The 25,111-nt window shown below is 47.5% G+C and overlaps 1 protein-coding gene across 15 annotated transcripts in view; it reads right to left on the bottom strand.

The window, feature by feature from the left end:
• Positions 1 to 24,879, bottom strand: part of LOC103697205 (uncharacterized protein At4g15970-like) — a 33,416-nt gene extending 8,537 nt beyond the window's left edge. For 7 of the 15 annotated variants that reach the window (XR_015987849.2, XR_015987853.2, XR_015987851.2 and 4 more), the window contains exons 1-2: positions 24,401 to 24,866; positions 19,773 to 20,138 (exon numbers count right to left, since the gene is read on the bottom strand). Coding sequence is in view for 3 of the 15 variants with exons in the window: in XM_088723261.2 (XP_088579387.1) it covers positions 19,773 to 20,138; positions 24,401 to 24,664 (630 nt within the window). In the remaining 12 variants the exon portion in view is untranslated. Of the gene's footprint in view, positions 1 to 19,772; positions 20,139 to 24,400 lie in introns of all 15 variants that reach the window. The other 8 variants (XR_015987850.2, XR_015987854.2, XR_015987855.2 and 5 more) reach the window with 3 other exon arrangements.
• Positions 24,880 to 25,111: the final 232 nt, after the last annotated feature.

Below are 25,111 nucleotides of genomic sequence, written 5' to 3'. Positions count from 1 at the left end.
AGTTTTTTTCCAAAACTAGCAAAATCCTAATAATCTACCTCACCGAAATCAAACAAATGAAAAAATGACCAAGAAATAGCAGAATTTTCACAAAGTTTCAGATTTCTTTTGGTTAAAGGCCCACAGAGTTCAGCTTTGAGACACTTTGGAGTTGTCATAATGCAGAACAAGTTTTTAAGCTGCAGTTTATGGTCTACACTAATTTCAAATATCAATAGTTTGCAGAATATTCTATCTTATTTTTGTAGCATAATGTGGTAAAAATGTCCAACCAAATTTTGGTTGAAGGAAATGATAAAATTGCAGACATTAATTTCAACATATCCCCGAGTTTAAAAAGAAGGAAAAAATTTTCAGAATATTGGGTTTACTCTGTATGTTAGGGTCTAGGCCAGATGGGAAAAGAGAAAAATGTGAAAGTTGTCCAGAAACATATATTCTTGGGAAAAATGGAACACCGAAGCAAAATGCAAAACTGAAATATGCTTAAAGGCCAAAGACCCCTAAACATAATGCACATCAAAAGCTATTTTTCAAAACCATAGTGATCGTAGAAATGTCAATTTGATCATATTTGTTCAATAAGGATCTTCTGAGAGAAAAGAGCAATGGCAAAAACAATATTACTATCCATTTCAGATTGTCAAGCTGATAGTCAAATAGCCATATCTGGTAATCACAGGCAATACAGGTAAAGGTAATATGAAGAAATTATAACAAGGAGAAAAAAGCAATACATCCATGACTATAGTTGGTTACATTAAGGATTAGTTTTGCTACTGAGTTGAGGACATGAATCACAAAAAAATGGCAACTTGAGCATTGCTGCATGAATAAAAAATGGAAATTACAAAAGAAGGTTATAATCTTAGACATATACCACCTCCAAGCACCATTGTTGCACTTGCAAAGAACAACTCTAGTCTTTTAAAGGAAGGAGGCACTGAGGACAAGTTGTCATCAATGATAGCAGATAATACTTCACCAAATAACAGTTTGATGGATATGCATAGCTAACTTTGAAAACGAATTCTCATGCAAAAGTTAGCTCTCTTCCTTACACCGCCATGGCTGGTCTCAAGCCTGGGTGAGGAAGGTGGAGGGTTGATCCTAGACTGACAACCAGTCGTAAAAGCATGTCAGTAACCATGAAATGGATCCAAATTTGATATGCGCGAAAGCGTCTCCTTTTCTGAAACTTGGAATGACAACAAAGATGGCCCTAAATGGGAATACTTGGCAAATGAAGATCCATCAAGCCGACCCCAAAAAAATAGTTGAGAAAAGGCTAGATGGTCATGGTAATGGCAATATGTTCACGTGCAATGTGGTGCATTTATTCGAAACCTTATTGTGCAAGATGGTTTAAAAACAGAGGTTTGGTCTAGCATCTAAACGATTAGAGATAGTTTGAGAAAAAGTAACAGACACAAAAGCAATTAAGAAAGTTTATATATTGTATCTACAGAATGTTCCAACAAGATAGAACCTAGATTTCCTTATGGTGAGGATGCAGTTATTTATCATCACATTTCCCTTCTATTATTGGGGGATATGTGTCGCATTGTTGTCCTTCTAATGATGAATGAACTAATAATACATGAAAATGAATAGATTCCTGAAGGTCCTTTGTGATGCCACAAGTACTTATTTAAAATCCTTGAATCCCCTTTGAAACTTATTGGCTTATAGGAAGTTTATTGGCATGCGATAGAAGAAATAGATACAAAGTTTTGTGAAGAAAATGGCATACAAAATGTACAGATTTGAGAAATAGTAGTAGGAATCAAATGTCAAATTTGCCGTTGCATGATTCATGATCCTATATACAAGCAGAAACTGATGGAGCATGTTTGTTCAAAAATTTATAGTGTTGAAGGCATAGAGCATATCAATATTGTAAAACGAAAAATTATGTTCATTTTAACAATAGGAGCCATTCTTCTACAGCTGAAATAACCACTACAGATGCTACGCTAATGTTATAACAAGAATGAGGACAATATATCATATAGTGGAGGTGACACATTAAATTCAATGTTGTGTAACATATAAAAAATACTTTGTCAAAATACTTTCAATCCAGAACTAAGACTTATTTTTGAATTTGAGTTCTATTCTTCAAGAGAACTGAGAACAAATCAAAAACAGATCAATTTCTGGAATAAACAGCCAGATAGAAAGTAGCCATTTGATATTTTACAATGGTAGATATTGAATGAAATTTGATTTTATAAACTTTCAAAAGTGGTTCATGATGTCTTAGTCATCCCTGTATCAATAGTTGCTTAGAAGATTCATTCAGCATGGTTGGAAGACCAATTTTCTAGCGCCCTCCAAAAATTAAACTGAAGATATTTACTTGAGCTTGGTTGTTTCAATCTGAAGGCAATTAGTTTTTGATGTCACATTTGTTCAACATTTCTTATGGTTTCACTATTTATAGTTTTAAAAATCATATATTTAATTTATTCTTTTACTTTTTATAATAGATAGGTAGCAAATGAAGATGATGAGACCTTTGATATCCATGTCTCTAACTATGCTTTTAGTGTTTTTAATGAGAAGGGGATTAGAGTAAGTGGACACTAACTACTGCTTTAATGATCAAATCTTAACTATCTCATGTTTTAATTAAAATTGATTTTCTTTTACTGTTTCTGAACTCTAGAGGAGAGAATGAATAGGACAAAATAACTAAAATCAATAACATATCCAGCAAAAACAAAGATTCCATATATCAAAAATACAAATGATTTATATTTATTTTGAGTTTATTTTAGTTCAAAGTGAATTTCGAGTGTGTTTATTATTTTATCATTCTGATCTATCAAATGCAATAATAAAAAATGACAGGCTCGTGCTAGTACAGTGGTATGACTCAAACCTGATATTTCTGTCATCAATATTAAACTTCATCATGATTTATCTGAATATCCACTTTCATAACCTTTTTTTTCCTCTTTGAGAACAAGGTCAGGAGGAAACCTCCCCAAAGTTGGAGGGAAGGATTGAACCCAGGTCATTGTATCCAACACCCAATGACTTTACCAAGTCAACCAGATGGCACCCTCGTATCCACTATCATAATTGTTTGTTTATATGTTTTATCACTCACTAAAATGGATATAGGATTTTTACCATGCTTGACCTGCAATCAACTATTAAGAATTGGTCTAAATGGAGATGGGATTTTTTCCATTCCTCTACTATAGGTTCCACAAGGCCAGGTAAAAACAGGACATTTCATGTTGGATCAGGTGATTCGAGCAAGTTGGATCCGGTGCCATTGAAGCAAAGAATGCGGAACCGTCCAATACCGTCCCGAACCAGACGATTCCGCCCATTCCGAACCATACCGGTGGCCTACCAGTACAGTTCTAGCTTTGAAACCGGTTCGCAGCCGGAGCCGGAGAAGACGAAGAGAAAGAGAGAGCGAGCGAGGGAGGGAGGGAGGGAGAAGGAGCACCGCAGACACCTGTGGAGGGCCGCAAGGGGGCGGCAGAAGCCGCGGGGGTGCAGTGGAGGCCGAGGCTGCAGCCACATCCTCTGACGCAACCGCATCCCCTCTGCAGGCATCCACGGTGCTCCTTCTCCTCCCTCCCCTGCTCACTCTCTCTTTCTCTTCGTCTTCTCCAGCTCTGGTTGGTTTTCTCTTGGTACGGGCCCGATACCGAACCGGTACCAAACCGGATCGAGCGCCGACCAGTACGGCACTCGGTACCGGTTTAGCAATCCTTGCATTGAAGTGAGAAGGATCAGAGCTGCATCATGCATTACATCATGCAAATAGAGCAAGGAATGGATAACTCAAGTTGGTTTCAGTTCTGTGGGTCGATTTGGGTCAAAGAATCCTGAAGGTTAGGTCAAGTATGGATCAAGGTTTTGTGTTAAATTTTTATGTTAACCTGACCTAAAATCATATCAAATAATTTTCACATCCAATCGTATTATATAAAATATAGGGAATATAACATTTTTCCAGAACAAATCAAACTTAGAGTCATCACTATCAAACATAGATACTACTATCCTAAAAGTATTTCTCGAACATGATTAGCCAAATCTACATCTCACTGAGTACCCATCCAAGTTAAAAACACAAGACAACTGATTCGCTTAAAGAATGAACGGAGGCAGAAGTAGGACTCCTACCCACTCCTCTGATCAATATATATATATATAGTGAGAGAGTAGGTTGAAGGTGATGTCAAATTTGACATATTAGCTGATGGAAGTACAATGGCCTGTCCTAAAGTAATCTATGTTAGCTCAGGTTGCAGAAGGCGTTTTGACCATTCCGATGTCTAGATGTGCATAGGAGTCCATGTTTAGCATAAGAGGCTGAGTGAATATATTACTAAGTTCACTGAATCCTGAGGCTCTTGAAGCCTTGATATACCATCAAGATTGGGTAAGATCTGCAAAATGGGTAATTATTTTCCCATTTGAAGTTTACAATACTTTTGTGGCATTAAGGTGCATTTTTCCTTTAATACCATTCATGCTTTCTATTTTGTTTATGCTAATTATAAGAAATAATATTTAATTTAAATAGGTAAGAAGGTTCATAAACACAATGAAATATTTCAAATTGTATTTTGCATTTGGTATATATCCAACTACCCAACTTCTACAAATATTTAGTTGAAACATGACAAGCACCTATTTATTTCTGCATTTACAACTTTTTATTTTATCTTCACCTTAAAACCTAAATTGCTAGCTCAGCCAATATTGATTCAGAATTATTCATTTTCTTTTTGTTGATTTTCTCCTATTATTGTACCTGTCCATAGGCACTTGCCCAACATGGACATTGACAGCATGATGAACAAGGAGAGGACTGTTAATTATCTGAATTCTCTAGACAAGATAACTGTTATTCACTTTCTTGTTTGAAAAATATTCGCAAGTGTGGAATCTTATTATCTATTTCATGCTTTCACATGAATGCTTGTTGAAATTGTAGCCAAATCATCAATTTACAACTCCTTTACTGTCCCAATCCTGTATGATTTACCGCTTATTTTTAGTTGTCTAGATTTCATATTTCGGCCGAAACCAATAGGTCAATTGAGATCAATTTTGGGTTCCGATCAATTTTGGCAATTTTAAAACTGATTGAGACAAAAGATTTAATTCCTGTGAGACGGGGTATCCCTTTTTCTTGTGGAATAGGATGCGCCACATCCCGGCCCACTCTAACACTAAGGATAGTGGGATGCCCCAATACTCGGTATCCAAGATGGTGGGCCATTCCATCCAACACTTGGGACAATGTTACATCCCAACACTCAAGATGGTGGGACACCCCACCATCCCACCAAGACCTAAACCCTTGATTGACACTAGCCATAGATACTTTTTTATGTTTTATATTGGTGCTTACTATTATATTACAGTTGTCGATTATTGTTATGTAAGTAGATAATTTATATAGTATCAATTCTCAATGTTCTTGATTTCATTTTCTTGAGTTAAAAGAGGGGATAGATAATAAACATATCCCTTAATGGGTCAAGGCCTCCAAAAAGGCCCTTGTTATAATTGTTTATAAAGATTGACATGAAGAACTAAACACAAGAAGCTTCACAAGATTAACATCTTGTTCTCTATATTAAATAATAATTGCATTCTATAATTACGTGTGTTGCTGGAAATTGGACCCGGGGGCGGCCGTCGGCTGAGGAGGAGGAGCTTTGGCGAACTCTGGTGGGCGGCGATCTATCGGCGAGCGGCGTCCTCCGTGGAGGAGGGACCTGCAAAAAGCCGGTGGCCGGGGTTTCCGGCGCCGGCCCTCCGATGCTTAAGTTAGAGGGGGTTTAAATTTGGGAGAGAGGAAGAGGGAAGAAGCGTTCTGCTTCCTTTCTTCTGCGTTCAACCCCCCATTGAGAAGGAAGGGTTCCTCTTTATAGGGAGGTCGGATTACCTGTGATGTGATGGGGCAAGGTCGCCGTACGGCTTAGCACGTCGCTCGAGTTGGTGCGCGATCAGGTGAATTAATGCTTCGATGTCGGAGGTGAGGCCGGGATCAGAGAGTTGTCACGGCTGACTGAATGCTGCCGAGCCGATTTGCCGTGGAGGACTGAGGATCCGTAGATAACAGGAGCCACGCGCATTGATTGTTGAGTGAGCCGGCGATACACATTAATTGTTGAGTGAGTCGGAGATATACATTAATTGTTGAGTAAGTCGAGGGTTTGCAGAGGTCATGCGCATTAAATGCCAGAGGCGGTGGCAGGGTATGGCCCCTGACCAGACTTTGGCAGGATGCAACCGCGGCAGGTGGGCGGCGAGGGCGGACTTCCGAGGTCAGGAGCTCTTCGGGTCAGATGTTCCGGGGTCGGGCACCGAGCTCGGCCGCCCGAGGTCGGCCGTCATCCGGTCCTCTGACGGCAAGGTTCTCATGCACTCGGGGGGGAAGCTGCGCTCCCCCAACACTACCCTCCGACTTCCGAGTTCGAGCCGCTTGCAAGCTCGGGCACGGAAAGTAGAAGTCTTTATTACGGTAACTGAGATCGAGGAGAGTTGAATTATGTCGGCGCCCTCACGCATCCCGAAGTATTCATAACAGGGGGTTGCGCCTTTTGGCCCTTCGTGGTCGTTTCGTATGGCGAACTCATGATGGGGTCCCAGGACCCGATGGGGTGGCTCCTCGATCTTATAGTCAAGGCGTCTTCCCTAGATAAGTATGCTGTGTCGATCCTTGAGGCGGACACGTGGTGTGATCTGGAGATTTATTGGGTCGATCGCCTTGAGGTCGGGTGTTGGATCAGCCGCTCGGGATTTAAAGCCGAGCCGGTAGTCCGGGATCGAGGATTAGGCTAATTACTCGAGGTCGGACGCATTTAATCTCATATCGGTCGAACGGGGATTTGGGAGGCTAAGATTACATCGGCGCTCCACGCGTCCTGGGGCTTCTTAAATGAAGGGAGCGGGGGCGGCATCTGCTCGCCTTTCGGAGCGATCCGGCGCAGCGGATCCATGATGATGCTGCGAGATCCGATAGGACGGCGCCTCGGTTCTGCGCTCGAGGCATCGGTCCGGAATGAATGCGGTGTTTCGGCTTCCGAGGCCGACACGTGGCGTGATCCAGACGGGGGGTGGAAACCGAACCCGCCGATCTGGGCCGTTAGAGGGGTCTATATAAACCCCCCCCAAACCAGCCCTAAGAGGAGTCTTGTTCGGTTGCCTTCTCTTTTTCGCCGTCTCCACCTTCGTCCTCTTTCTCAACAGAATCTCGCCGGTGGTGCTCGGAGCGATTTCCGGCGACTCCCCCCTAAGGTTTCTTCTTTGTGTTAGCTAGGGGGTTCTCCTTCTTTCTCCTTTTCCGGTCTCTTTCGTCTTTAGGTTACTTCTGTTTTCTCCAAAATGGATTTTGGTCCGGAGGAAGTCGGATCTAGTCTGTCGGGGGAGGAGCTGGAGTTAATCCGCTCCCGGTTCTTTTTCCAGCCCGGGTTTCGTCTCGAAACTGCAGGGCCGGAGGATAGGGTGACGCGGCCGCCCCCAGGTCGGATCGCGATTCATCGTGAAACGCTCTGGGCCGGCTTGCGGTTCCCCTTACACAAGTTCGTGAACAGCTTGCTGGTGGAGTACCAACTCGTCCCAGCACAGCTCGCTCCGAACTCGTGAAAGACCATAGTCGGGTTTTTGTCCCTTTATCTTGCACATGGGATCCCGACTTCGGTGAGCGTTTTCCGCCGGTGTTTCTTACTAAAGACAAACCCGGCGGATGGAGGGTGGCTATACTTCGCCTTTCGGGATGGTATGTCGCTTTTTCAGGATGCCCCTTCCTCTATTCATGAGTGAAAGGGGAAGTTTTTCTTTCTTGCGTCCGAGGTGCCGTGGGGATTTGACCCGAGGTAGGGGCACCCCCGGCTGAAGGCCCTTAACAGGCTCTCCGAGCCCTCGGGGAGGGACCAGAGGGTCCTTGACGCTTTGCGGGGCCTCGGAAAGGGGTTCAACCTAACCGAGCTCCTAAGTGAGAGCGCCTTGGCGAGCGTTGGCTTGAGTTCGGCGCGTCCCGAGGGTAAGAGTAGTCGTATTGTTTCGTCTTTGCCTCTTGCTCTTCTAACGTTGGTCTGATACTTAGGAAAAATCTTTTTTGTTTCAGACATTTCTCACATGCCGACCAGCAACACATCTCTCTTCTCCCGGTTGAAAAGGCGGGAGGCCGAGGCCGGCGGGGCTATTCCCCAGCCTCGGAAGAAGTCGAAGTCGGCCGCCGCTTCTACCTCGGCCGGGATGGAAGGCCCGGAGGCGGGGGTCTCCGCAACCGCTCGAGGGCGGGTGTCGGCCGCCGGTGATGCGGGCTCGGCGGCCCATCCTGTCCTGTCCCTGTCGCCCAGCAGGGAGGGCCGACAGTAATCCAGCCGCGGCGTTCGGGGCCCGAGCCGAGCAGGGGCCCCGAGGTCCCCAGCTCGGACGAGCCGAGCTCTTCAAGGGGCCAAAGGGGGGAATCAGCCGAGCCAGGGTCCCCACTCCTTGAGGGGAGCTCGGCCTTCCACGATGCCGATGTCGCGCGTGCAGTGTTTCGGCGCGCCATGCTTCCAGCGGACCGGGCCGAGTTCCGGAACTTATCGCTGGAAGAGATCGTCGACGGTACCTATCGCAATACTGTTCGGGTAAGCCATTCCCTTAATCTTCCTTCGGCTACTAGTATACATATTGTATGTTTTTTACTTATAATCGCTTTCTCTCTTTTCTCTTGCAGCACATTCACGAAGTCGACACCTTGGTATTCATCACCCAAGGATGTCAGGAGGAGACTCGGCGACTCAGCCGGCAGTTGGAGCCGGCCAAGAAGAGGGTCACCGAGTTGGAGGCCGCGCTGGCTGAGGCTGAAGCGCGGAGGGAAGCGACGGAGGCTGGGCGACTGGCCATTGTTGAGGAGCTCGAGGAGGAAAGGGCTGCTCATTCCCTGGCCAAGTCGGCCCTGCGCGCATCGGAGGCGCGTCTGGCGGAGGCTCAGTCCGAGGTTGCGGGCCTCAAATACGAGGGCGGGGTCTTGCGCCTGAAGGTCGAGCAACTTGAGGCCCGGGAAAGGAGGGCACTCGAGCGAGCTGAGCATACCGTGGACTTCTTCAAGGACTCGGACGAATTCCGCGACATGCTAGAGGAGGAGACCGTGGATGGGTTCCTCCATGGCTTCGACAACTTTCGGAGGCAGATGGCTCGGTACTGCCTCCAGCTCGATCTCTCAACGATTCGTCCAAGGATGAGGTTGGGCGCCGCCTCCGACGACGATGTTCCTGCTGCCCTCGCGTCCGAGGGGTCTGCCGAGGCTGAGGCGGACGTAGCCGCGCCGGCGATGACGGAGGCTCTCCCTCGCGAAATCACCGAGGACGCTCCCGAGGCGCCCGCCGAGGTCCCCGCCGCAGACAGCCCATGTCCGCCGAAGGTCCCCAGGTCATCGCCATAGATGATCCCGAGGGTGACGCCAACGCAACTGCCGTCCCTTAGGACTTAGACTTTTATCTTCCTTTTGTTGTAAATGAGGTCGGCCTTCAAATTTGTTGAACGGCCGACCTCCAATTTTGTACTTAGCCTTCCGGCACTTTACTAATGAAAAGGTTTTCTTTCGCCCTTCTGCGCTTATTTTTCCCTTTTATTTTCTTCAATTGTAAGCGAGGCCGGTACTTCAACTTATTGTTTTACCGACCCTCGACTTTGTATCCTAGCCTTTGGGCTGCTTGTCAATGAAGACATGCTTCTTGGCTGTGTTTTGCTTTTCTTTCCCCTAACTTGTTTAAGTGTCTAAGTTCCGATTACGCTGATTAGAGGAGGCTCTGAGCTTGGATTCTAGGAAGCTTCACCAAGTCTTGGAGCTCGGATTTGAAGCTCGCAGAGGTCTCCGGGTTTGGTTTTTGGATTTCTGAGGCACCAAGCTCGGGCCTCGGACCCCCGAGAGGGGGCCTTGTTAGATTTGCATAGGTCGCTATCGGGGTATTTGGCCAAGCTTTTGAGTTTGGCTTTTTGGAGCGTAGGTCCGAAAAAATGTTAGGGCCGTTCCCTGAAGGGGAGCATGAGCCAATAGTCAAACTGTCATCGGGGTTTTTATGGTTATTGCCCTCGGGCTCTGCCGAGATTCTGGCCAGCGAAGTCGGAACCTGTAAAGAGTACCTCAGCCCTCTTGATCTCGATCAGCACGTCCGTGATCGAGGTCATCTTCACAGGTCGACATCGATGTCTCAACGTATGGGGGCCGAATCAGGTCCTTACTCAAAAAGGTTTGCATGAGTTGTCATGGGGGCCACCGGTAGAGGAAGCGTGCACGAGGTCGGTGGGACCTCGGTCTTGGATCAACTCGTAGGGGCGACCCGGCCTTGGCCGGGATGAGGTCCCGATCTCAATCGGGATTTTGTTGGCAATACATAGGTAGATGAATATAACAAGGCGGGTGTCAAGTGGGATGTACCTCTTGCACCTCCGAGATTGCGCGCCTCGTAACGGAGTAGATCGCTTTATTTCCTGGCCGGCCTTCGAAGTCACCCTTTAGCTTGGGGTCTATTTCGGGAATACCAATTGAACCAGGTGGTATTGCCGTTGTCGAAAGCTTTCGCGAGCGTTGCTCCGTTGTTGCTGTTGAATGTCCTGGAGGACCATCAAGGCACTGTCCCCGGTTTCCTCGAATTGAGGGGGGGCGTGAGCTCGTCGTCAGCTTGGCAGTACTTCCCGAGGTCGAGGGAGTTCGGAACTCTACGGTCGACTCACGGGGCATCCCGACCTTGGTCGGGGTATCGAGCGCGAGGTCGAGGGGGCTTGGGTTTGCTATCAACCTGGCGTCGCTTCCCGAGGACGAGGGAGTTTGGATCTCTATGGTCGGCACTCGGGGCATCTCAAACTTAGTTGAGGGATCGTACACGAGATCGAGGGGTCTGGGGCCGCACTCTCGACCCGTGACGCTTCTCGAGGTCAAGAAGTTTGGGACTCTACGATCGACACTCGGAGCATCCCGACCTTAGTCGAGGAATCATGCGCCAGGTCGAGGGGTCTGGGGACGCTCTGTCTACCTGCGACGCTTTCCGAGGTCGAGGGAGTTTGGGACTCTACGGTCAACCCTCGGGGCATCCCGACCTTGGTCGAGAAATCGTGCGCCAGGTCGAGGGGTCTGGGAACGCTCTGTCGACCTGCGACGCTTCCCGAGGTCGAGGAAGTTTGGGACTCTACGGTCGACACTCGGGGCATCCCGAACTTAGTCGGGGTATCGAGTATGGGGCCGAGGGAGTTTGGGCTCATCGTCGACCTGGTGGCGCTTTCCGAGGTCGAGGGAGTTTGAGACTCTACGGTCGACGCACGGGGCATTCCGACCTTAGTCGGGGTATCTGAGGATCACAAACGACCCAATATTAGAGGAGACATAATCATAATCATTGTGAGGAGACAAATCATTGTAAAGAGGAGACAGGATCCATGTTCCTGATCGCCCGGAACCCCTTGGGATTTTATTGGTAATACATCCGTAGATTCTCGGAATTCCAGCTTCGCGGGATAGGGGTTCCTTCAAGAGATTTCAACTTGTACGCTCTGGGTCGTTGCACTCGAGCGATTTGATACGGTCCTTCCCAGTTCGGGGTGAGCTTTCCTTGCTCGGCGGGCTGAGAAGCTTCGGCTCTCCTGAGGACGAGGTCCCCCACCTTGAAGAGCTTGGGCTTGACTCTGGAGTTGTAGTACTGGGCCGTTTTCTGCTGGTACCTTGCCATTCGGACTCGGGCGACCTCTCGTGTCTCTTCGACAAGGTCCAAGTTATTCCTGAGCCGGAAAGAGTTGGAGTCGGCATCGTAGTGCTCCACCCTTGAGGAGGGAAGGCCGATTTCCAGCGGGATAACGACCTCCGTGCCGTATGCCAGGTTGAAGGGGGTCTCACCAGTGGGTAATCGGAACGTAGTCCGGTAAGCCCAGAGTACGTTGTACAGGTCCTCGACCCACTGTCCTTTGGACCGATCAAGCCTAGCCCTGAGCCCCTGCAAAATAGTTCGATTCGTTACCTCGGTTTCTCCATTTGTCTGAGGATGCGCGACCGAGGTGAAGCGGTGGTCGATGCCAAGCTCGGAGCAGAACTCTCTGAATCGAACATTGTCGAACTGGCGGCCGTTATCTGATATAAGGATACGGGGGAGTCCGAATCTGCATATTATGAACTTCCAAACGAAGTCCCGCATTTTTTGCTCGGTGATCCGGGCCACAGGTTCAGCTTCGACCCATTTGGTGAAGTAGTCGATGGAGACGACCAGAAATTTTCTTTGCCCGGTGGCTAGGGGGAAGGGCCCCAGAATATCAATTCCTCACTAGGCAAATGGCCAGGGGGCGATAATTGAGGTCAGCGGGGCCGAAGGTCGGCGCTGGATGTTGGCGTTCCGTTGACACTGGTCACACTTCCGGACAAAGTCCGTTGCGTCTTTCTGAAGCGTGGGCCAAAAGTATCCTTGCCGCAGGATCTTATGGGCTAGTGCCCGGCCTCCCAGGTGGTTTCCACAAATTCCTTCATGGACCTCTCGGAGGGCGTAGTCTGCCTCCGAGGGGCGGAGACATCTAAGAAGAGGAGAAATAAATGACCGACGATAGAGCTTGTTCTCATATAGGACGTACCGGGGAGCTTGACGCCTGATCCGGCGGGCCTCCAGCTCGTCGTGAGGGAGGGTCCCATCCTGGAGATAGCGGACGAACCCGTTGATCCAGCTTGGCTCGAAGTCGATGCACATGGTTGGTTCAGGTTCCTCTGTGCTGGGTGTTCGGAGATATTCGAGCACCGTTGCCTTGGAAAGCTCACTCATGCGGAAGGTCGCCAGCTTAGACAATTGGTCCGCCCTGAGATTCTCCGCTCTGGGAATGTGCTAGATGCTGAAGGAACCTAGGGCGGACGTAAGTTTCCGCACCTTTTGGAGATATTTCCGCATCGATGGCTCCTTTGCTTCGAAGTCTCCCTGGACCTGGCTTACTATTAGCTGGGAGTCACTGAAGGCCTTTAGGTCTTCCACCTTCAGCTCCTTCGCCAATTTGAGTCCGGCAATGAGCGCCTCGTATTCTGCCTCGTTGTTTGAGGCTGGAAACTCGAGGCGTAGGGCTTGCTCAGCCATCACCCCATCCGGGCTGGTGAGGATGAGTCCCGCTCCGCTACCCCCCGAGGTCGAAGAGCCGTCCGCATATAGGACCCATGGCAGCCTCGGGGTCTCCTCTGTGGGTGTGAGTGGCAGCTCGGGGTCGTCCGGTAAGGTGCACTCCACGATGAAGTCGGCTAGTACCTGAGCTTTAATGGCTGGTCTGGGGCGGTATTCAAGGTCGAACTCCCCGAGCTCAACCGCCCATTTGGCAACCCTTCCAGCACGATCCGACTTTTGCAGTATTTGCTTCATAGGCTGGTCGGTCAGTATGGCTATGGTATGTGCTTGAAAATAAGGCCGGAGTCTCCAAGCTAAAATGATCAGGGCAAAAATTGTCTTCTCAAGCTTAGAATATCGGGTCTCAGCATCCCTGAGGACTCGGCTGGTATAGTAGACTGGCTTCTGGAGCTTGTCCTCTTCCCAGACCAGGACTGAGCTCACTGCGACCGGGGAGACGGCCAGATACAAGTAAAGAACCTCGCCCCGCCGAGGCTTGGTGAGTAGCGGGGGAGAGGCCAGAAGGCGCCTGAGTCCTTCAAAGGCTTGCTGGCATTCCTCCGACCACAGGAAGTTCTTTGGCCGCTTAAGAATCTTGAAGAAAGGGAGGTAGCGCTCGGCCGATCGGAAGACAAATCTCCCCAAGGCGGCGACCCGCCCGGTGAGCCGCTGCACTTCTTTAACTGTCCTTGGAGGAGTCATCTCTTGCAGCGCTCTGATTTTCTCGGAGTTGGCTTCGATTCCACGCTGGGTTACTATGAAGCCCAAGAATTTGCCCAAGGTAACTCCGAATGCGCACTTTGCGGGGTTGAGCTTCATTTGATATTTCCGGAGCTTGGAGAATGTTTCATTGAGGTCGGCCACATGGCGTTCCGCCGCTCGGCTCTTCACCAGCATGTCATCCACGTAGACTTCTATATTTCGGCCGATCTGGTCTTCAAAGATTTGGCTGACCAACCTTTGGTATGTGGCTCCGGCATTCTTCAGCCCGAATGGCATCACTTTGTAACAATAGGTGCCTTTGTCGGTGATGAAGGCCGTCTTCTCCTCATCTTCTGGCGCCATTCGGATCTGATTGTACCCCGAGAAGGCGTTTATAAAGGTCAGCAGCTGATGTCCCAAGGTGCAATCAACGAGCTGGTCAATATTGGGGAGGGGGAAACTATCCTTCGGGCAGGCCTTGTTCAGGTCGGTGTAGTCCACGCACATGCGCCATTTTCCGTTGGCCTTCTTCACGAGGACTATATTGGCAAGCCAGTCTGGGTAGGAGACCTCCCGGATGAAGCCGGCCTCAAGGAGCTTATTCACTTCCTCGGCTGCGGCTTGCTGCCGTTCCGGGGCAGAGCTCCGTTTTTTCTGTTTTACAGGCCTGCAGGTCGGCTTCACCTGGAGTCGGTGGACCATGACCTCAGGATCGATTCCTGGTATGTCGGCGGACGACCAGGCAAAGACATCAACATTGTCCCGTAAGAAGCTGATGAGGCTATCTCTCTCGCGAGCACCAAGGCCGGAGCCGACCTGCACGGTTAGCTCGGAAAAATTTTCTCGTAGAGGAATTTGAATGAGAAGCTCACCGGGCTTTACTTGCTTCTTCCAGAGGTCGTCCCTCGCGTCCAAGGTTTCTATGGGTAGCGAGCGGCCCATTGCTTGAGTTGGCGCCTCGGCTGATAGCTCTTGCCGACTCGACTCTTCAGTTGATTGCTTTGCTTTACAGCTCGCCATATAGCACCGTTTAGCCATCAGTTGGTTCTCGTGGACCTCGCCTACTCCTTGGTTGGTAGGGAATCGCACGAGTAGGTGACAAGTTGAGACCACGGCCCGAAAGGCATTTAGCCCTGGTCGTCCGAGGATGGCGTTGTAGGACGAGGGTAGGCGGACCACAAGAAAGTCCGTCCTTACTGTACTTTCTCGGGGGGCGAGGCCGACCGTCACAAGAAAGCTGATCTCGCCCTCGACCGGGACCGAGTCCCCAGTAAATCCGACCAGTGGGGCATTTATTTTCCGAAGCTGGCTTCCTGTTGACCCCATTTTTTGGTAGGCGTGGTAATACAAAACATTAGCTGAGCTTCCATTGTCAACCAAGACACGTTTTACATCAAACTTATTTATAATCATAGAGATGACCACAGCGTCATCATGAGGGGTCTCAACCCCTTCCAAGTCCTCATCCGAGAACGAGATGGCTTCAGAAGTGCGCTGGCGCTTTGGGGGATTCCTTCCCGGGCTGGCTCTCCAGCCGAAGTCCCTCCAATTACATTGATGGTGCCGGCGATGGGCCTGTTGTCATTCGGGTTTTCGGGTGGTATGGCGTTTCCCACCGGCCTTCTTTCCTCACGTCGGTTCCTTACGAACCGATTGAGTACTCCGCGGCGAATAAGCGCCTCAATCTCATCTCGGAGCTGAAAACAGTCCTTCGTGTCGTGCCCGTGGTCTCGGTGGAAGCGACAGTACTTCCTGGGATTGCGGAGAACTTCTGTATCCCGCATAGGAGGCGGAGGTTGAAAAAAGTCCCGACCTTCAATCTCCATCAAAATCTCGGCCCGGGGCCGAGGCGGGGACCTCGGTCGAAACTGTCCCCGCTGTCGAGGCGGGCTTCTCAGCCGGGGGAGGTTCTTCTCTCGGCGGGGGGACCGGCTTCTTTGACGGCCGCGCTCTTCGCGACGTTTCTTCTGCTTCTTTGAAGCTTGTTCCGTTGTACCCCGCCTGAAGGCAATAGCCTCCTCGGCCTTAGCATACTTCCGAGCTCGGGCCAGCATCTCGGTGAAGTCGGCAGGGAAGCTCTTCTCGATAGAGAAGAGGAATCTGTAGGAACGAGCCCCAGTTTTTAGTGCCGACATGGCTATTGACTGGTCGAGCTCGCGAACTTCCCACGTGGCGGCGGTGAAGCGGTCAAGATACTCCTTGAGGGATTTCTCCTCCTTCTGCTTGATATCTAGGAGGGAGTCCGACGTCCGCCGCTGGCGTCGGCTGGCAGCAAAGTTGGTGGCGAACTGCCTGCCGAGCTGCTCGAAAGAGGATACCGTGCTTGGCTTCAGCCCGAAAAATCAGAGCCGGGCTGTCCCCCGGAGGGTCGCTGGGAAGGCCTTGCAAAGCACGGCCTCCGAGGAACCTTGCAGGGCCATGAGAGCCCGGTAGCTTTCCAGGTGGTCAAGGGGGTCGGTGGTTCCGCTGTAAGGCTCCACTTGAGGCATCTTGAACCTCGAGGGGACCGGCTCGTCCTCAATCTGGCGGGAAAAGGGGGACTTGGTGGTGAATTCAAAGTCCCCCTCATGCCTTGCTTTCCCGCTGCGGAGCGCTTCAATATGGCGCTCCAGGTTCTCGACTTTCCTGTCGAGCTCCCCAGCCCGGGGAATTGTCGCTGTAGTTTGCTCCGGCTCGCGGTGGTCCGGTGCCGACTCAGCTTCGAAGAGCTGGGGTCTTCTGTCTGAAGATCCCCCCGGCAGCTCTCTCCGGGGAGACACTTGCTCTTCGTTGTTGGCCCTGAAAGAGCCGTGAAGGTTCTGACCTCGGAGAATCGGGCCGTTCGGAGGAAGCACCGGCGGGACCTGGGCCTGCGAGATGAGCGTAGGCAGGGCTTCCTCGCGCCGCAAGCCTTAGACGGCGGCGGCCAAGGCGTAGACTTGTTGTACCAGAGCGTTGAACTATTCCGGCAGAGCTTGGGGATCCGGATCAGCCGGAGAAGGCGAATTCTGGACAAATTGTCCAGGACTATGCGGGGAACGCCGGGAAGCATTGGAGGCTCCCTTACTTCTCAACTTCATGACCGCGACTCGGGCCCTTCCTCTAGCGCCAACTGTTGCTGGAAATTGGACCCGGGGGCGGCCGTCGGCTGAGGAGGAGGAGCTTCAACGAACTCTGGCGGGCGGCGATCTATCGGCGAGCGGCGTCCTCCGTGGAGGGAGAACCTACAAAAAGCCGGTGGCCGGGGTTTCCGGCGCCGACCCTCCGATGCTTAAGTTAGAGGGGGTTTAAATTTGGGAGAGAGGGAGAGGAAAGAAGCGTTCTGCTTCCTTTCTTCTGCGTTCAACCCCCCATTGAGAAGGAGGGGTTCCTCTTTATAGGGGGGTCGGATTACCTGTGATGTGATGGGGCGAGGTCGCCGTACGGCTTAGCACGTCGCTCGAGTTGGTGCGCGATCAGGTGAATTAATGCTTCGATGTCGGAGGTGAGGCCGGGATCAGAGAGTTGTCACGGCTGACTGAACGCTGCCGAGCCAATTTGCCGTGGAGGACTGAGGATCCGTAGATAACAGGAGCCACGCGCATTGATTGTTGAGTGAGCCGGCGATACACATTAATTGTTGAGTGAGTCGGAGATACACATTAATTGTTGAGTGAGTCAGGGCTTTGCAGAGGTCATGCGCATTAAATGCCAGAGGCGGTGGCAGGGTATGGCCCCTGACCAGACTTTGGCAGGATGCAACCGCGGCAGGTGGGCGGCGAGGGCGGACTTCCGAGGTCGGGAGCTCTTCGGGTCAGATGTTCCGGGGTCGGGCACCGAGCTCGGCCGCCCGAGGTCGGCCGTCATCCGGTCCTCTGACGGCAAGGTTCTCATGCACTCGGGGGGGGGGGAAGCTGCGCTCCCCCAACAACGTGTATTTGAAAAATAACTATTTAACCTCAAGAATATGGGAAAAATATCCAAATTCAATATGTTTTGTATCAAAAAAAGTGAAGAAAGATTTCAATGCACTAGGCATCACAAGCTCAAAAATAACTACATATAATGTATTTCCGAGCAACTAAAGTTTAAGTAAAGACTAATTATGCTCTTAGTAGAAAATACCTGCATACTTAATAAACATCATTAATATATAATATTTACTTCAAATTGAGGTAGTTGAAACTAAACAAAGAAAGCACTTAGATAACACAAACTTCTGTAAAATGTTTGGTAATAACTTTTTTTTTTCCTTTTATTCAAACTTTTTCAATATTTTTATTCAAACATGGAGTGAAACTTCCAAATCTGTTCAAGCTACCAACAACAGAGTCCCCATAGATGGCCAAAACGAAATCCATTTTTTGCAACCTTGGTTGTCGTTATTGAACTTTGCTCAAAAATCTGATTTGAATTCAAACTAATATCCGATTCATACACATATTCACATAGAATAGATATGAATATAACTAATACCTGACTTGCATCCAGATCTGTTTGGAAGAAATAAAGATATAACTAATATATGACTTGCATTCATATCTGTTTAAAACACATGCATGTGATTAGTATCTCATTCGCGTCTATGCCCATTTAGAAAATAAACAGAAACAAATTTCACTATCAATTTAATATTCGTAATAGTATTAGCTTCCCCCGACCTACTACAATACAACAGTCGCGACCATGAAAAAAAAAAGGCCTGAATAAATACAGATATTGATTTGGATGAATAATAAAATTTGTTCCACACCAAATCATTTTCAGTTCTAGATAGCGGTGAGTATTGCAGGTCATCAGGAACAGAAAATAAGAAGAAGAGAGTATGAATTTATGCTAAACTCTACCACACCATACAAGATCAGAAGTATTATCAAACAAGTAAACTATCTTATAGAGGAAATCTGACAGATATATGACATGGTAAACTTTGGATTTAGTTGGAAGTGAATCAACACAAAACTTAACATCATTTCTCACCAGTCAGTAGGCCAAAACAAATTCAAAGGTTTAAAAGAAAAGGATGGAGATAGTAATAAATCCATCCATTGATTGATTATAACTCCAGAAAAAACCAGATAATTCAGACTGAAAAAAAGTTTTGTGATAATAGTGATACTCTTCAAAATTGTTTGGAAAGATATGTATAGAACACTATTAAGGATCAACACCATTTTCATTCTTAGTGAACTAATATGTTTAATATCTTCTTAGGCAACAGTAGTGTTATCGCATGGCAATAGAGAAGAGTCATATTATCTTATACAGACATTGCTGTTGAAGAGAAAAACTGATACTCATGTACGTGTATGCAACTCTATATTACTCCAAACAAGGAGCATAAAGAAATTACTATAGGTTTACATGCAATAGTATCACTATTGGAGTATATGGTTAATGAATGAGAAGTTCTGGAATAAAAGAATTTGTTGAAATAAATTGAAATACAGATAAAATCCTCCCATTTTTAACATGCATGCATTAACTGATAAAGTTCTTTAATATGGACAAGTGCGGAAAAAATTTGATGCATAAGATAAATTTTGTAATAATAGAAAATATTCTAGAGTACAAATAGAGAACATTGGGAGTGTCACAAGCTTGCAAAATAAAGGAAACTGGTATGTCAAATCATGGAACCTCCCAATCCAAAACCTTTTCTAGTGCGCATCCATAGCATTTAGGGAAGGTATCAGATAGCCATGACTTTCCATCTAAAAGCCCCAATAAGATTCCATGAAACTTAGTTGCTGGCCAAGAGATATATAAAAAGATTCATAAATAAACAAGTTCAAGATTAAATGAACCACAACTGATACCATGCTAAATATGTCAGTATATCCATGTACCAAAAAAAAAATGTCAGTATATCAGGCATGTATTTGCATACATGTTTAAAGACATTTCCAAAAATGATTATGTTATGGGAAAAAAAATACCACTGTCCCTAGTTCTTTGCCATGAAAAAGTAAACTGTTAAAAGCTTAGATACATGAAAGTAAATGAATGTACCGAGAAAATGAAGTTATATCCCTTCTCAAGGACTACTCGCAAAAACTCTATCCTTCTCCACATCATGTTCAAATATCCGAGAGTCATAAAACGCTCCTCTTCTGAGGAATCCACTCCATCTGTAATAAGGGCAAAGCAATGGAAGTGTATGGACATGCATCGCATGTATGCCTTCTGGTCCCATGCAATTATCACCAGGTGGTTCAGAAGTCTAGGTGTACCATCACCAAGCCGGAAACTCTCAATGAAGAGATCAATAATTGATCCAGAAGAAGCCCATGCAGCATTCAAGGTGGTCAAGATTACTGTTTTATCTTCCATGGCGGCCTCCTTCAGAATTCTCTCAAGCCTAACATCCTCACTATCCTACAATTGGAATAAATATCAGATAATGTCCAAATTTAATATGCAAGGAAATGATCATGTCGGTGAATGCAATAACTCAATGATTTAAAGTTCAAAAAGGACCAAGATGCAGAAAAGTGAAAAGAATCCAACTTTCTTTCATCCCAATGTCAGAACATTACACAGTATGCATGGTTTTAGTAAAGTCACTATGAGCAGATGGTGCGCAGAATTCAAGATTGTTGAGTAATGCAGCACTTACAAAGAAATTTTTTAAGCTAAAAATTTAGATATTGATTTTTAAAATAGAACACTGTAACATCAGGATATCATAAGTTCTATATTCAAATTGAATTTATACACAACTCTATTAACATCAATATGAGAAAATAGCAATATAAAAATAAACATTATACTGGCTCTTATTTGATACCATTATATCAGTCGCATATAACATTTGATTTCTCTAATAGCACATTGGTTTGATCATAAAATTGTAGTATCGTGGCGAGTCCACTTGGCCAAGGTATAGTGCAGAAAAATTACCGAGACATGATTTTATTGGCATAGAGTCAATAATTCCTGCATAAATATCTTGTCTGCCCACCATCAGAATGAATTGGCAGAGATGAACTTCCTTTGGGATATTCTGCTCTACTTCTTCTCTACTAGGAACTCTTTAGGATATTCTTGTCTGATGCAAATGGATGTATTTATTCAACGGCTATGCAAAGCAGCCATTCAAATAGAGAGAGAGAGAGAGAGATGAACTTCCTTTATTCCAAACTTTTAACCTAAAATTTTCCAACCTAAGGTCCAAGATGTCAATGCCCCATTATTCATAGTTCAAAATTTCAGGATTAGAAACAAAATTAAGCAATCCTACGCACCTGACAACTTTTTTATATAGTCTATATCTGTTTCAAGTCTTTAACAGTTCAAGACTAGCCTAGATCGGACTAGACCTACTCAAAACTGAGCATCCCACCTAGCGTACCCGAGCTTGGACCATCTCAGATGGGTCTAGGCCTGATTTTTAAGCCCGAAGGGCCGAGCCGGGCCTAAAATTTAAGCCCGCCCATTAAACAAGCCAGGCTCGGGCTTACATCAACCCTACATGAGCCCGGCTCGAGCCTGATATTTATATAATATATATAATAGAGTATAATATAAAATACGTTGCCACCTAAAAGCCGACCTAACGAAATTAGGCGACTTAGCGGACAGACTAGTCTGCTCGGCTCAGTGGGAGCTGGGCTGCGCGATATGAGAGCCGACCTACAACCAAAGAGAAACGATCTGAGGACATCGAAACATGTCTAGTGGGGGAACGTCCAATGCTTAAGTCAAACAGAGAACAATAGAAAACTGAGAAAAGCAACGACGTAAGAGCGAGGTGAAAAAGTTCCTCTTACCTGGAGTCTCCCGGCCTGATTTACATAGAGAGGAGGGTGAGAGTCCATCGCGATCTAGTCGCATGATATTTCGACAAGTTGTTATGATCATTCCTCATCTGTTGCTCTAGGTAGCTCCACCCTTATCTGGTGCACTGCAATCGCTCTGGATTGTAACTGCTTACACTCTTCGCCCGAAGGCTTGCTCGCCCGTTGATTGTACATGCCACATGTTACCCAGCCATTGGTCGGCCAAGATGGCAAGCACGATTTTAGTGAATGTCGAATTCGAGCCATATCACTTGCCCTCCACTTCTGAGTCCAGGACATATCACTTTCCCTCCACTCTTGAGCCCGAGCCATTCTTGTCGGCTCAGGCAAGGAAATAGCCAAATCACCTAATGGATGAGCCAGCTAGGCTAAAGTCGAGCTATCTAGCTTAGCCTGAAAATCTTTGGAAGCAGCATTAAATGACCAGCACAATTTTTGTGACATCGGTTCACTATCCTAAAGCATCACTGGTTTTGACAGAAAGTCAATAGCATCAATCGCCTTCCTGACGCGATAGAAGAGTCAATACGTGTGAGCTAGGGATGCCAAATGCCAAGCTGACGCATGGCAACTCGCTAGGGCGAATAGTCGATCAGATGCCTAGAATAGAGGTGTTCAAGGCTCTAGAAAAGGGGAAGTACCTACAACCATTCTCCCTCATTTGAGGAGATTAAGCTTCCATATTCAGGTCGCTCTCTGCTCAATGGGTGATCTCCAGTTTCCAAGTTCTCTTAGCTTCCGATTCTCCTCAGCTTTGGGAGTTTTCCGCTTCTTTCTCCTCGGGTCCTTCATCTTTCCCATTTTTTTTCCTTCCTCTTCATTCTCGATTGGGTGGACCACAATGATTGGCACACCTGAGACTGATCTGCCCTCAAACTAGTTGTCCAACTCGTCCTCCACTTCCAGCCGGTCCTCTATAGCTCGAAGGATGCCGAGCCGGAGGTCCCCTTTGGTTTAGGCACCAAAGAATGTGTCTTGGACCTGGAGGACTTGGATAGATTCTAGAGAAGTTACTACATGCCTGATGGCTTCTCTCTTAAGTTGCTCGGACCCAAGGAAAGAGTCTACGATCGTTCTCCAGCTCAAGTCAGCCTTTATAAGGAAACTCTGAAGACCAGCCTAAGATTTCTTTTGCCTTCTTTTGTGGTTCACCTTCTCAATCACCTCTGTTTGGTTCCCACCTAGTTGGTCCCCAATGCATGGCAGATAATCATTGATTTTTTGTCTCTTCTAGCTATGCATGGTGTCTAGCCCATTCTAGAGCTATTTCGTAAATGTCCACGATCGCGCCAAACTGTATATGTCCGCGCTATTTGCCCAAAGGCTTGCTCAGCTATTGGTTCCATATGCCACATGTCACCAATCATTGGTTGACCGAGCTAGCAAGCACGATTTTAGTGGGCGTCAAATCCCAGCCATATCACTTATATTATGCAATATAAAACATAATATATTTTTTTAATCTTCTTCCTCATCTCATCTTTCCTCTCTCCCCCACCTTTCCCTCCCCTCCTCCGCCTCCTCCCACCATACGGGCCGCCCCCATCCCACCTCCTCCCCCCCTCCTCCTCCGCCTCCTCACACCACCTCCCCCTCTCCTCCGCCTCCTCCTCCTCCCCACCAATCTGGCCGCCCCAGCAGCCCCCTATCACACCTTCTGCTCCTCTCCACCTTCCTACCAGTCCAACCGCCCCCCTCCCCCTTTCCTCCTCCTCCTCCTCCTCCCCCTTCCCCCCGAACCCTCCCTCCCCTCCCCGCTTTTCTTTTTTTAAAAAGAGATTTTTTGGCAAAGCTCGCAGCCTGATTCGAAAGACTGAAGCCTGACAAATAACGGGCTAGGCCTGGCAAGCCCGAATGCCAGGCCGGGCCGAAACCGGGCCTAAAAAAATTAAAAGCCTACTTGGATATTCCTTCAGGATTAGGCTAGAAATCATATAGGAATTGGGCTTCTTGGCCCATCTAGCTTGCATTTTCTAGGATCTTGTCCAAACTCAGTCTAGATTCTAGTTGTTGGACTGCAAAAAGAAAAAACGGACCGGACCTATGTAGATCTTTTCTTTTCTCCCACAGGATTTGGGATGGGTGATATTTCATTAATATAGGACCATGCTTAAATGGACAGCCCAATCCATGAATTCTACAAAATTTTCAGCCCCATCCTGCAGAAATATCAAAACAGGCCCTAAGGGGTACCTTAGATTGAGCCTAGCTCAAACCCTGCCTGGCTCATCTGTTGAGCAGGTCTACATCAGACCAAATGGACCCATGTCAACCAAATGAACCGCAAGGCCCAAACTAATTGGAACCAATAAGCCATAGGGTTAAGATCTGAATCTGAGTCACATCGCCATGCGGAAAAGGTAACTCCACTCAGACATTCCACATTTCACATCTTCCAAACATCCCACGTCACAATCAAGGAGGATTACTCGAGTGCCTAATGTCCCTCTGGACCTCGTCACCCTTTCTTTCTCTTTAACCTGTTCCAGTGGAACAGCAGACAGGAGAAGTCCGACCGCTTAACGTATTCCATAGTAAAAGAAGAAAGCAACCTCCTAATTGAGCTTAATGGAAGCTTAAACTAAGCCTGATTGAAGCTTAAATTACTTCGTTTTATTAGGAAAGAAAGTTTAAACTAGTCCTCAGCTTCGAGCAGCTCTCAGGAAATAGAGCAAAGGGAGAAGGGCATTATGATCATTCCGTAAAAGATGGCGACATAATTGGGGGAAAGCACAGCAAATGAGACGAATTATTGATTGAAAAAGACGTGAAAAAGATGGAGAAATTAAGGGAAAAAAGGAATCATTTTAAAAGCACTGAAATCAGATTCAAGCTCACCAAATCAAAGGGGTCGATGGGCTCGTCAACGTCGGGGGGCACGGGATCCCACCGGACGGAGGGCAGGCGGGGCACGAACGGGGAGGCGGCTCGGTACAGGACGGCGCAGGGGAAGGCGACGACGGCGAGGACAAGGAGGGCGGTCAGGATGCATCCGACGGCGTCGCTAGCGTCCGGCGGCGAGAAGGAGGAGGCGCTGGGGGACGTGGGGTGCATTGGGAACCTGGCTGTGCGACGCCCGCCCGATCGCGAGGGCTGCCTCATATATAGACAAGGAGTAAAAAGTGAAAGAGAGAGAATGAGTGAGAGAGAGAGAGAGGAAGAAAGAGAAGTGGGTTTTGATTTTCTTCGAGAAAGGAAAAAAAAAGAAAAGAAAGACAAAATGGGGTCCGCGATGAGAGGAGAGAGAGGGGGAGAGATGGGGATGCGGGGTTGGCGCGTGGGAGAGGGATGGACGGATGGAGTTATTATAGAGCGACAGGGTTGCCCGCTTCTCACGAGATTTCTTTAGCTCGCGATTTCTCAATTCTCAACTGGAGTTTCTGGAGCCATCACCTATGTGACCTCTAGTTAGAAGATAAGAAAAACACGAGATCCGGCGTGGAAGAAGATATAATTTTGTTAAACTGCTCACGCACCATCTTTCAAAAATTATAAAAAAATAAAAAACATCGGCAAAAAAAAATGGTTTGCATCCCTTTGTTTTTATTG

This window comes from Phoenix dactylifera, chromosome 6, assembly GCF_051530095.1.
Source record: "Phoenix dactylifera cultivar Ajwa chromosome 6, Ajwa_hap1_PhDact_Kaust_v1.1, whole genome shotgun sequence".
NCBI lineage: Eukaryota > Viridiplantae > Streptophyta > Magnoliopsida > Arecales > Arecaceae > Phoenix > Phoenix dactylifera.
The sequence above is the reverse complement of the archived record's forward strand: the minus strand, read 5'-3'. Positions and strand labels throughout refer to the sequence as shown.